General features: G+C 42.2%; 1 protein-coding gene across 1 annotated transcript in view; it reads left to right on the top strand.

The window, feature by feature from the left end:
* Nucleotides 1–3,383: 3,383 nt before the first annotated feature.
* The window catches only part of LOC307266316 (exostosin-1), a gene marked incomplete at both ends in the record, with an annotated part of 227,903 nt that continues 218,786 nt past the window's right edge, over nt 3,384–12,500 (top strand). The window contains 2 exons of the mRNA XM_080048300.1: nt 3,384–3,692; nt 5,312–6,066. Coding sequence (XP_079904426.1) covers nt 3,384–3,692; nt 5,312–6,066 — 1,064 coding nt within the window. The remainder of the gene's footprint in view (nt 3,693–5,311; nt 6,067–12,500) is intronic.

Genomic DNA, 12,500 nt, shown 5'->3' with positions numbered 1-12,500 from the left:
ACACATTAATTCCAGCGGGTCAATCCATAAACACAACAGCAACATGATGTAACGGGACGGGACAGACGGACGGAACGATAACCGCTCAGAGTTTGATTCATGAGGCCCGGTATGTGGCCCATTAAAAGGTTTAACGAGCTAAGACTTAATTAAAAGTGCATAGATTTACAAAAGTCACTTCAACCAATCATGACCATTCTCTGTAACATAGTTTTGCCACCAGATCATCAACAAAATGGAGACTACAAAATGTTGTAAGAATGTGGCAAATTTCACTAAATATCAACTCAATTCTCCCCAAAAAGACCAAACTCACACTCAATACGTTTTTATTTATTTAATTTAATTATTATTATTATTATTATTATTATTATTATTATTATTATTATTATTATTATTATTATTATTATTATTATTATTATTATTATTATTATTATTATTATTATTATTATTATTATTTTACTTGTGATCAACTCTATACATTGAGAGTGAAATTGAAATCGGCCCTTCATGAAAAATAGAACCTCATCTTTGTTTATTCAAAGCAACCAATGGAAGCAACCATATCTAAAAAGTTGTCTTGAAAAAAAAACAATCAACTAATGTTAAAGATGTTCGTATAGGAGAAATATACAGACACAAACAGACAAGGCTAAGGTACATAAACACCTAAACCAGCTTTTATTTAGCCTATACACTTGTAGGCTATGGAAGAAGACATGTTATGGAAGCAAAATAGACACATCTCAAAATTGACCAGTGCTTGAATGTTTTGAATGACTGCTTTTGCCTGTAGTGTCTCACCTTCATTCTAAAATGTCTGAATGGATTTGTTAAAAATAAATATATAATTGAAATAAGGAATAGACTAGACACTTCAGATATTGTGAATTCTATTTTGGGACTTCTCAGTGATCTAACTGTAGGCTCATCACTTAACCAAAAACAATGCAAACTGAGGGATGCTGAATCATGAGGAACCCCCTTATCACATTCCCCCCACCTACAAACACACACACACACACACACACACACACACACACACACACACACACACACACACACACACACACACACACACACACACACACACACACACACACACACACCAGCCTTGCCAGCTCGCTCGCTCGCTCTATACTCGCTGTCTTCTCTGCTTACCAGTGGCTCGCTGCTGATGTTGCTGGATGCTGCGGACCAAGATGATCCCAACGAGGATTCAGTGGCCGGGAAACGAGTGAGGACAGCCGGGTCTGTTGGACGCGAGTAGTCGGTATGGAACATGGAACCACCACCCAGGAGACCCAGCCAGCGCGCAATCAACGTTGTTCGTTTGATTCGCTACTTTAACCCCATTGAGAAATAACTGCTTGCTGCCTGTCTGTCTGTCTGTCTGTCTCTGTGTGTGTCTGTGTGTGTCTGTCTGCCTGCCTGCCTGTCTGTCTGTTCAGCGGAGCTTGGAGTCGCTCTTATAATGTGATTTTATTGAGAAGCGCCAGGTGTTGCCTCACTCCTCACTCAACTTACCCGAAGAAGACGCTTGGGAGTTGGGCTTATTTATCACACATGGGACCCTGGTTGTGGATGTAAAAAAAAATTAAATTTCAAAGTTTGGATTGTTTCTGTCCAGGATTTAAAACAATGAAGATGGAAGATATATGATCGTATATGAACGATTTTTTGTATTGGAGATGCACGCGCCTTGTTTAAACATTCATCAGTTTATTCTGGATGGATGCTTTCGATGTTATATCACGGCTTTTCGGACAGTTGGTTGTGTGTGTAGATGCCCGCTGTCACCCTGGGATACCGGCCGTTTGCGTGTTGACGGATATCACAGCGTGTGTTTCATGTTTCACGTGAGAATCAGCTCTTTTTTTTCGGGTGGAAAGTTTTAGACTGGCGCGAGGACGGAGGCAGTGACCGCTTAGTGACCGCACGTGGGTTTAATAAAGCCTAATTGGTCGTTTTGTCGGATGGGTTTGTGTGATTAGGTGTTTAGTAGCCTAAAGTACAGACTATAGCGGGAGAATGTGTTTGCAACCGTTGGAGTCCTGCCCAGGGCGAGATGGGAGGCACGCGGATATCCCTATCCATTCATGGGACCACAGGTGTTCTCTGTAAACAGGTAGGTCACATTTATATGTAATCATTCATTTATTTCTAGCTACAGCACCGTTTTTAACACTCTGACAAACTAGCCTACTTAATAAACAAAGGGGAAATAAAGCAGAACATACAGTAAAGATAGGCAGACAGAGCTAAGCACAGAACAATTTCAATATCATAAGAAATCACACACACACACACACACACACACACACACACACACACACACACACACACACACACACACACACACACACACACACACACACACACACACACGTATAAAAACAGAGTAATTGAAAGAAAAATCACTGTCAATATCAGAGTTAACAGTTACACTTCACAGGTTAAAGTTATATGGAATCACGTCACAAAATAGACTTCAGTAATGTTGTAGCCTAGGTGACTGGAATATCCTTTATAGGCTGATTTACAAATGCGATGGATTACTTAATGGACCACATCGCACCACGTGTCTAGATTTTACGCGGAGCCAACTATAAACTCCATTCAGAAAAATCCTGCAGCTTGGTGCCGCAGCGTTTTGGGGCGACTGGGCCAACTATCTCTATCACAAGCTGCTTTATATTGTAGTAATGGACATTTTGGAATATATTTACAAGCGTATCTGGCCTATATAATTTAACCCCTTGAAACACTGTGGACTGTTTAAGAAAGTTATTTGCAGACACTGACACAACGTGCTATACAGTCAATGCCACATTTACACCGATAGCCTATAAAAGCAAAGAAGAGTAGGCTATAGTCCTCATTCGAGTCATTCTAATATTTAAAACTAATTACACCCATTTTGAAGTTATAATTTGATCCGAATAGCAAATTGTGCATTTCATTTTAGTTTTTCTTTTTTGTGCATGGAACGTTCTCATAAACAAACATCTGATTTTGATTTGGATTTGAATTATTTCTCTAATACAGCATCTAATATCTGATTTATATTTCCTTGCAGTGACTCCCAAGCAAATCCCAAAATGCCGAGCTGTGGATAGAGAGAAGCTGCTACCTCCTCTCCTCCTCATTTCCTAGCTCCTCAACCTCCCTTTTCCCCCTCCTTTCTCCAGCCCTTTATCCTCCCGTCCTCTCTCTCTCTCTCTGTTCCTCTCTCTGTCTCTCTCTCTGTCTCTCTTGCTCTACTATTTTTCCAACCTTTTTTTTTCTTTTTTAACTACAATTCACAACACAGAACACACCATAACACCCCTTTCCCTTACCCCCTCCCTTGGCCCCCCCCACCCCCACCCCCCACAGCACACATGCAGGCCAAGAAGCGCTACCTGCTTGTGTCTGTGGGGGCCGGTCTTCTGTTCCTCGTCTACCTGTGGGGGCTGCAAATCGGCGAGTTCCATCCGCAGACGTACCAGTATCACCAGTTTCCCCAGTACCCACAATACTCTCACCACTCGGAACAGGAATATAACTATTACTACCACCAGGAGCAGCACCAGAGCTTAGGGGTCTACCAGCCTCAACCCTTCCCCCAGAAGAGTGCATCGAGACCCCAACGACACTGGCCAGAGAGCACCCAACTCCTGGAGCCCTATCTGGAGGGGGGAGAGCAAGAGGTATGGATTGTGTGAGAAATGGTCACAGGGTTGATCTGATTAGATTTTGGAGGTGCAAGGTCAACGTAACCAGTAACCATGAGGTCGCTGGTTCGATCCCCGGCACCGGACAGGAGGGTGTTTGTAGTAAAACTAGAAGTGGCTGGCATTACAGTACATGCACACAGTAAATTCCCCAGTGTTAAATATGCAGTGTCAAACTCCATTAACTCTATCTGAGTTAATATAACAACAGCTGGAGTAGAATGCCTCCTAGTGTTGGTGTCAATTTCGGTAGTTAAAAGACGGGGTGTAGAAAGTACTCTATAAGGCTTTAAATAACACTATACAGTGTATTTTTAACTCTATTTTGAGTTAATTTAACTCTAAAATTGTAACACTTTGAAGAGAGTTAATTTAACTCCAATTCTGAGTGGGACCAAATACACTCGGAAATGGTGTTAAATTTAACTCTTTTAGTGTTATTTTAACACTTCAAAATGTATTGTGTACGGTGCCCACCATCTCTACCGTTGTGTCCTTGAGCAAGACACTTTAACCCCAAAACTGCTCCAGGGGGCGCTGTACTATGGCTGACCCTGCGCTCTGACCGCCTCTGAAGTGTGGTGACTTGAGAGGGGATATGCGGAAAGACAAATTTCAATGTAACCAACGATTGACTAGTAAAGTAACTTAACATAACTTCATAGTCACAGAGCAGATTGGTTTACAGCAGCTGCTTTAAGGGAATCAAAGTCTCCTCATCTGATGAAGATTGGTTTTCAGTTATCAGCTTAAGATCAGTCATGCAATAAACGTAAAGTAATGAAACTCCAAGTTAATATATTTCCTCTACTGATAGCATCAGGGAACTTTAAAATTAACGTGTCAGATCTTATCAGCTCTCACACAGATCTAACGGATGCAGATGACTCATTCATTGATGTTTTGGAGAACATTTTGACATTGATTTGAATAGTTTGAATGAATTAAAGGTGCAGTCAGTGATTCTGGAGAACGCTGTCTGTCAAAATCACTTTTTTGTCCAAAATCAGTGAATTTCTCCTCCATGAAAAAAAATCCAGTGTTAGTACTTTGCCTAGGCTCTGTAAACTGGTATGTAAACAAAGAGTATGTAAACAAAGGGGGCCCACTGTAGCTGGCAACATACCCGTTTACAGTGCTTAAAAGTTTGTGTATTAACACTGGATTTTTTTTCAGCGCGCACACACAGTACGGCCAGGTAGCAGATCTTGAGGAGATGTTAACTGATTTTGACAGCAAGCCTTCTCCAGAATCGATGACTCCACCTTTAAATGAGAATTGATCATGGAGGGTTGAGGGGTTGATCAAATTGTCACTATTTAATTCTCACATAAACTTTGTTTTTGTTAATGAATATAAGTCCTAAATGTCTGTGTGTGTGTGTGTGTGTGTGTGTGTGTGTGTCTCTGTGTCTGTCTGTCTGTCTGTCTGTCTGTCTGCTTGCCTGTTTGTCTGTCTGTCTTTCTGTCTGTGTCTGTGTCCATTTGTCTGTGTCTCTCTCTCTCTGTCTGTCTGCCTGTCTCTCTCTCTCTCTCTCTCTCTCTCTCTCTCTCTCTGTCTGTCCGTCCATCCATCTCTCTGTGTATGTCTCTCAGGAGGACAGTCCTCAGCTGCAGCACCAGCACACGTCTCCCCGCGAGCGCCGCGCGATCCGGGACAACATCTACCGGAACAAGCGCTGTCGCATGGAGACCTGCTTCGACTTCGCGCGCTGCCAATCCGGCTTCGGCGTCTACATCTACCCTCCGCAGAGAGGGGACCAGATCTCCGAGACATACCGAAAGATCCTCTCCTCCATCGAAGAGTCTCGCTTTCACACCACAGACCCGACCCGGGCTTGTCTGTTCATACTAGCCGTGGATACTCTAGATCGGGACCAGCTTTCGGCTCAATACGTCCAAAATGTCAGGGTCCGAATTCAAAGCTTACCCACGTGGAATGACGGGCGTAACCACCTCATATTCAACCTCTACTCGGGCACGTGGCCGGACTACACGGAGGATTTGGGGTTCGAGGTGGGCCAGGCGATGTTAGCGAAAGCCAGCGCGGATGTGGTCAACTTCCGACCGGGCTTTGACATCTCCATACCCCTCTTCTCGAAGGATCACCCCCTAAAGGGAGGGGGCGCGGTGGGGTACAGGACACTGAACGACGCCCCGCCTTCCAGGAAGTACCTGCTGGTGTTCAAAGGGAAACGCTATCTAACGGGGATCGGCTCCGAGACGAGGAACGCCCTGTATCACATCAGCAACGGCAGAGACATCGTGCTGCTGACAACCTGTAAACACGGCAAGGACTGGCAGAAGCACAGGGACACGCGCTGTGGCCGAGACAACGAAGAATACTCAAAGTAAGACAAAGTTCATATCATCTTTTATAGCGTTGTTGTTTTTTCGCTGCTTCCGGTTGTGGGTTTTAGTTATGATTTGAAAGAGAACCAGTTCTTTGAAGATCAATGAGGAGGATTTAGTAGCGTCTTAATCTGTATTTTTCTCGCTGCAGATTAAGACAGACTTTTTAAAATATTTTTTATATGTTTTTTTTTTTTTTGCTGTTTACGGTTTTCTGGGTTTTAGTTAAAATTTCAGAGGAGAATCAGTTCTTTGAAGATCTATCAATGAGGAGGATTTAGAAGTGTCTTAATCAGTATTTTTGGCGCTGTGGCCGAGACAATGAAGAATACTCAAAGTTGTGTTGATATCTTTTATAGTGTTTTTTTCCGCTGCTTACAGTTGTGGTTTTAGTTACGATTTGAAAGAGAACCAGTTATTTGAAGGTCTATCAATAAAATGGGTTTATAAGTGTCTTAATCAGAGTCTTTTTCTTGCTTACTCAAAGTAAGACAGACTTTTTTTGTTGGTATCTTTTATAGTGTTTTTCGCTGCTTCTGGTTTCACTGTTTTTGGTTCCAATTGAGAAGAGAATCAGTTCTTTGAAGATCTACCAATTAAATGGATTTATTAGCGTCTTAATCAGTATTTTTGTCGCTGCTAAATTGTTTTTTTGCCGGTTTGTCGTCCCCGCGAACAGAGCAAATATCCTGCATTTTAGGCCATCCTACCACCACCTGTGTTTGACTGGATGAAACCTCTTGTGCTTGACAGTGTTGAGGCGGCTGTGCACAAAGTATATCGAAAGAAACCAGACGGATGATTTCTTGTGAATATTTCACTATTGTCATGGAAGTCGAGTTTCTCTGTTACTGGGCTCCTGAGACAAAATGCTATGAAATAATGCAAGTGTGTGTGTGTGTGTGTGATGTTGTGCGTAGGGCGTATGTGTGTGCTGTTGTGCGTAGGGTGTGTGTGTGTGTGCATAGGGAGTCTGTGTCTGTGTGTGTGTGTGTGTGTGTGTGTGTGTGTGTGCGCTATTGTGGTACGGTGTGTGTGTGTGCTGTTGTGCATAGGGCGTCTGTGTGTGTGTGTGTGTTAGGGATGTTAAACGATTCATTATTTGCGTGTCGACGTGTCGGAGGCATGAATCGACAAATCGATCGATTTACTATGCCATTAGAAAAGAGAAAAAAAAAGGCAATGTGCATTTTTTTGCGGCAGCAGAGCGTAGTTGTGGTGCTGATAAACTGCGCTTTCCTTTAAACAACACTGGTGCTGCACGCTGTGTGTGTTCAGACTTCATCTGCATCAAAGCCTTTTTGATAATAAAATGAGAGTCTTTAATTTTAAAAACGCTGTCCATGCGTCGGAGGTGAACTCGGCTGAAAACAGAAACAACAGTCCCTTCAGTCGCACTGTCAGCTTGCCGAAATGGCTCTGTGTACTTGAGACATACAAACAGATCGCGGAAGCCGTTCCCGTAGACAACGTTAAAGGGCAGGATAGCCCCGGTTATCATTTTATTCAACAAACCACAGAGTTTTTCTGCACGGCGGCTCATTCACTCATAGGCTACTTGCGAGGTCTCCTGGTGATCGTCACCGTCACAGCGCTACTCGCTGCTTTGCCCGGGCGGAGGCTTTGTGTGAAGGTGATTTAACATCACGGCCGTAGATGAATGCTATAACTTTATGCTGCATATGTTGCACTGCACTGTTGGCCCACACAGGACATTTAATGCACATAGCAGAAATGAAGCGCCTGCAGCGCGCTCGTGACCACACGTGAACTCGCATCACGGACGTCTCACATGTCCCCAAAACATCTAATAAAGTAAAACACCCGATTTACCGATTTCTATTTTTAGAGTCGCCTTGGGCACGAGTCGAAAATCGAGCCGAGAATCGACACATTGTTCACATCCCTAGTGTGTGTGTGTGTGTGTGTGTGTGTGTGTGTGTGTGTGTGTGTGTGTGTGTGTGTGTGCACTATTGTGGTACGGTGTGTGTGTGTGTGTGTATACAGTATGTGTGAGAAGTCGCAGGAGAGCGGCGAGGTGTTGACTGTTGAGAAAAGGAATGTTTTGTCATCACAGCAGTTGGTCGAGAGAAAAATGATCCGAAACACAAAAGAGGAGTTAAGATATTTTGATATTTTTAGCCAGAGTTGGCAGCTCAGAAACAAGGGGAGCCATCGCATGTGGAGTGATATTTAAAACGGCATATTTAACTCCCTTTTCATTGTTTTCCTGGATATGTCTGTAAGCCCCAGAGTCAGCTGTGGCATATTTTAGGTTTAGATATCACATGACCCAAATACAATCACCCACGGATCCTGTATTCCTGCTGTGTGCTGCAACATACATTTTACAGTGTATTCTGGATCCATACTATAGCACATTACACCGGTGCAAATGATTTATACAGGCAAGTTTGAAGTATTTAAGACTGATTGATTGATTGATTGATTGATTGATTGATTGATTGATTGATTGATTGATTGATTGATTGATTGATTGATTGATTGATTGATTGATTGATTGATTGCATTTATTTCAGACATATCAAATGAAAATGAAACTAATCAAAAATACAAAACAAAATGAAAAGCAAAAAAATACACTAGAAAAAAAACAATATTCAGATTATTTCACTAAAAAAGAAAATTATCTATCTATCTATCTATCTATCTATCTATCTATCTATCTATCTATCTATCTATCTATCTATCTATCTATCTATCTATCTATCTATCTATCTATCTATCTATCTATCTATCTATCTATCCATCTATCTATCTATCTATCTATCTATCACTCTCCAACTACAAATAGACTGCAGTGTATTTCTTAAAAATGCAAGGACTTAAATCACTGGTCAATCATTTAGATTTATAATGTCTCCGCAAATACCTTATCAGATCAAAGGGTTGGCGGTTCGATCCCCGCCCTGCCACCTGTGTCATGGTTGTTGTGTCCTTGGGCAAGACACTTCACCCACCTTGCCTTGTGTGAATGTCGATAGTTAGCCTGCTATCAGTGTGTGAATGTGTGTGTGAATGGTAACGTGGGAAAGGAAAACAGGTCTCCCTTGAAAAAGAGTCTTCGGTCTCAATGGGATTTACTTGTATAAAAAAAAGGTTAACGGGAGTCCACATCTCAGAAGTGCCTAAAGACTAAAATTTGCCATATGCAACTTTTTGAGATAATAAAACCCCCAATAACAAACAGGGAATTTGTATAATGTGAACTTTGTGTGACTGCTTGTCCTATCTGCCTAAAACTCTTCGAAAAATATCTTATTGAAATATCTTTGGACATTTTATTTGCCCATTTTATTCTCTCGGTGCATTGTGCCTGCTGCGATCAAAGTGTGACATTTGTAACAACAACAACAACAACAACTTTGTGTCCAACTCGTTTGGTAATGGCTTGGTGTAATGCACACACACACACACACACACACACACACACACACAACAATGTATGAAAGCGTTTTCTTTATAACTGCAATCCAGTCGGTATATTAACAGGACATTGAGTGCATAAAAATGCCCTCTCTTCTCTCCGTATGAATAAATGTCGGTCGGTAAAAACTTTTATGGGTTGTGTGTGTGTGTGTGTGTGTGTGTGTGTGTGTGTGCGTCTGGGGTGGCAGCTTTTTGTATTGAGCCAACAAATACAAATGCTTTTGGGTGTTCAACGGAAGCTCCATAGATCATGTGAAAATGGAGGCTATATATTTTCCAGAATTGGACAAAAAAAGGACGAAATTCAACAGCGTAGGTTACACTGTGTTGCCGCATTAAAAGCACAAAGGGTTGATGGTTGATGATCGATTCGTAATGAACAGAAAGGGCTTGAGAGGATCCTTCACTACATAAATACTGCATTAGTCTCGCTCCCTGTCTCACTGCTGGCATAGGCCCTGATATCTAACACCACATTCAAAAAGCTTAGTCTGAAGTTAGGCTCCCAGAGACACTTCATTCCTCATTTCTATCGACTCTAGTTTCTTCTCTCTCTCTTTCTCGTTTTAATGTGTAACTGAATCAATCAGATTAATTAACAACTTTTTTTTAAAGATAATTTTTTGGCATTTTCAAGCTTTATTAGACAATACAGAGTTGAAATGGGGAGACAGAGAGAGAGAGAGGGGGGATGACCTGCAGTAAAAGTCCACGGGTCGGATTTGAACCCGCGACCACTGCAACGAAGGCCGGAGCTGATATGGTACACACTCTATCCACTATGCCACCGGAGCGCCCCTACAGATATTTTTTAAGTAAGACAGTGTTTGGTAGAATCACATACCTACGTCTATTGAAGTCTAACGTAGTCTGTCTGTCAACAAAACAGTCAAAAGCTTTCTAGTGTTCAAGTTGAGACTGAGAAAGTTTTGTTGTGGTTGTGTTTTTACTGTTGTCTGTTCTGGTGTTTTACACTCAGCACATCAATACAGACATCTGTGTGTGTGTGTGTGTGTGTCTCTCTCTCTCTCTCTCTCTCTCTCTGTGTATGTGTGTGTGTGTGTGTGTGTGTCTCTCTCTCTCTTTCTCTCTGTATGTGTGCGTCGATCTCTCTGTGTGTCTCTGTCTCTCTATATGTGTGTCTCTCCCTCTGTGTGTGTGTCTGTCTGTCTCTCTCTCTCTCTGTATGTATGTGTTTGTCCCTCTCTCTCTCTCTCTCTGTTTGTGTGTCTCTGTCTCTCTCTCTCTCTCTCTCTCTCTCTGTGTCTGTGTGTGTGTGTGTCTCTGTCTCTCTTTCTCTCTCCCTCTCTCTCTGTGTCTCTGTCTCTCTCTCTGTCTCTCTCTCTCTCTCTGTGTGTGTCTGTGTGTGTGCTCCTACCCAGCGCGGCTCCCTGATGTGAGCAGAAGCCTGTGAGGGTCTTGAGAGCCTCAGGCGGTCGATAATTGCTCTTCAATTGAATCAAGCCGTGAACCGAGGCGACAGATAGAGATCTCACCTCCCACTGAGGCGCGCTGCATTCAGCCCAGCCTGCTATTTATTTAATTAATTTCTACTGTACATAGATAACAGCAGACTTCACCAATTACAAAGGCGACCGGCTCAAGTGTGTGTGTGTGTGTGTGTGTGTGTGTGTGTGTGTGTGTGTGTGTGCGCGCGCGTGTGTGCGTGTGTGTTCGATATCCGGCTCAAGTGTCTTAAAGTGATACTCGAATCAGCCTGTGACATCTCCCCCAAACTCCTTATAGTGACTGCCCTATCTATCTATCTATCTATCTATCTATCTATCTATCTATCTATCTATCTATCTATCTATCTATCTATCTATCTATCTATCCATGCATCCTTATAGTGACTACATTGACCTCCATCTCCATAATGCAACAGACTAACTGCATAACTACATTTATACAACCCCACTTCAAAAATACTGAACTATTCTAACCCAACTATAACTGAAGTGTTTTTTTCTGTGTAATAATTTGTGGCTGAGGGTTGATTGTTCAGAGCGGCGGACGGATATAACGCTGTTAATTCCGATCTCTGTCACGTCTTTCATGAAAGCGTTCACGGTCAGACGAGACGAGGGAGGAAGAGAGGGAGCATATGATGGTCGGATGAGATGCGTGCCGTCTTGCTGACTTTTCCTCTCCTCCGTCAACCATCTCTCTCTCTCTCTCTCTCTCTCTCTCTCTCTCTCTCTCTTTTCTACTAAGCTGGACTTATAAATAATGTAACTTTATCAATACCGTAAACTTATGGAGCTGTTGCGTGCTTTTAAAGAAACGATTTTTAATAGTTTCGTCTGCCCCTTTGAGTGTCTACATATATCGCACTCACTCACTCACTCACTCACTCACTCACACACACACACACACACCACACTCTCTCTCTCTCTCTCTCTCTTTTCTCTTTCTCTATGAGAGCCATTTGTGCTCATACTTTATTCCATGATTCAACTTTACTCATAGGTCCATTTCTTTTATTCTTTTTTTTTTTTTAAACTTTACTCATAGTCCATTGACATTAAAATATTATATTATATTGAATCAAGGCTACTTATACTTTTCAATGTTAATTCAACAGTCTATTTTTCCCTCTGAGGATCATGAATGAAAATGTAACATCAAACGAGGCCATCGGCAAGAACACTGCAATTTTTTAAAAATATTCATGGTACTTAATCAAAGTCGTATCTGCATGAATCAACTTTACTGATCGGCCCAGTGGCATGACTTCAAGCTATAGTGCGTTGTCACGACTTCAGCCAGTATTTAGGTTGCGTTCCGAATCGCATACTTTCTACTATATAGTATGTAGAAAAAAGATTTAGGATGTCCCGATTCTTGTGGCCAGATTTAGGATGGTTAGAATACCCGGATGGTCTACTTCATGCGGCCAAGATTGTTAGTGTTGAAAAGTGCATCCTATTTGGGCGATTCTGACCCACAATCCAGTGCGCACGTGAAGTGACGTAACATCGAC

This window comes from Ammodytes marinus (assembly GCF_949987685.1).
Source record: "Ammodytes marinus genome assembly, chromosome: 19".
Taxonomy (NCBI): domain Eukaryota; kingdom Metazoa; phylum Chordata; class Actinopteri; order Uranoscopiformes; family Ammodytidae; genus Ammodytes; species Ammodytes marinus.
Note: the sequence above shows the minus strand (reverse complement) of the source record. Positions and strands in the feature narration are given on the sequence as shown.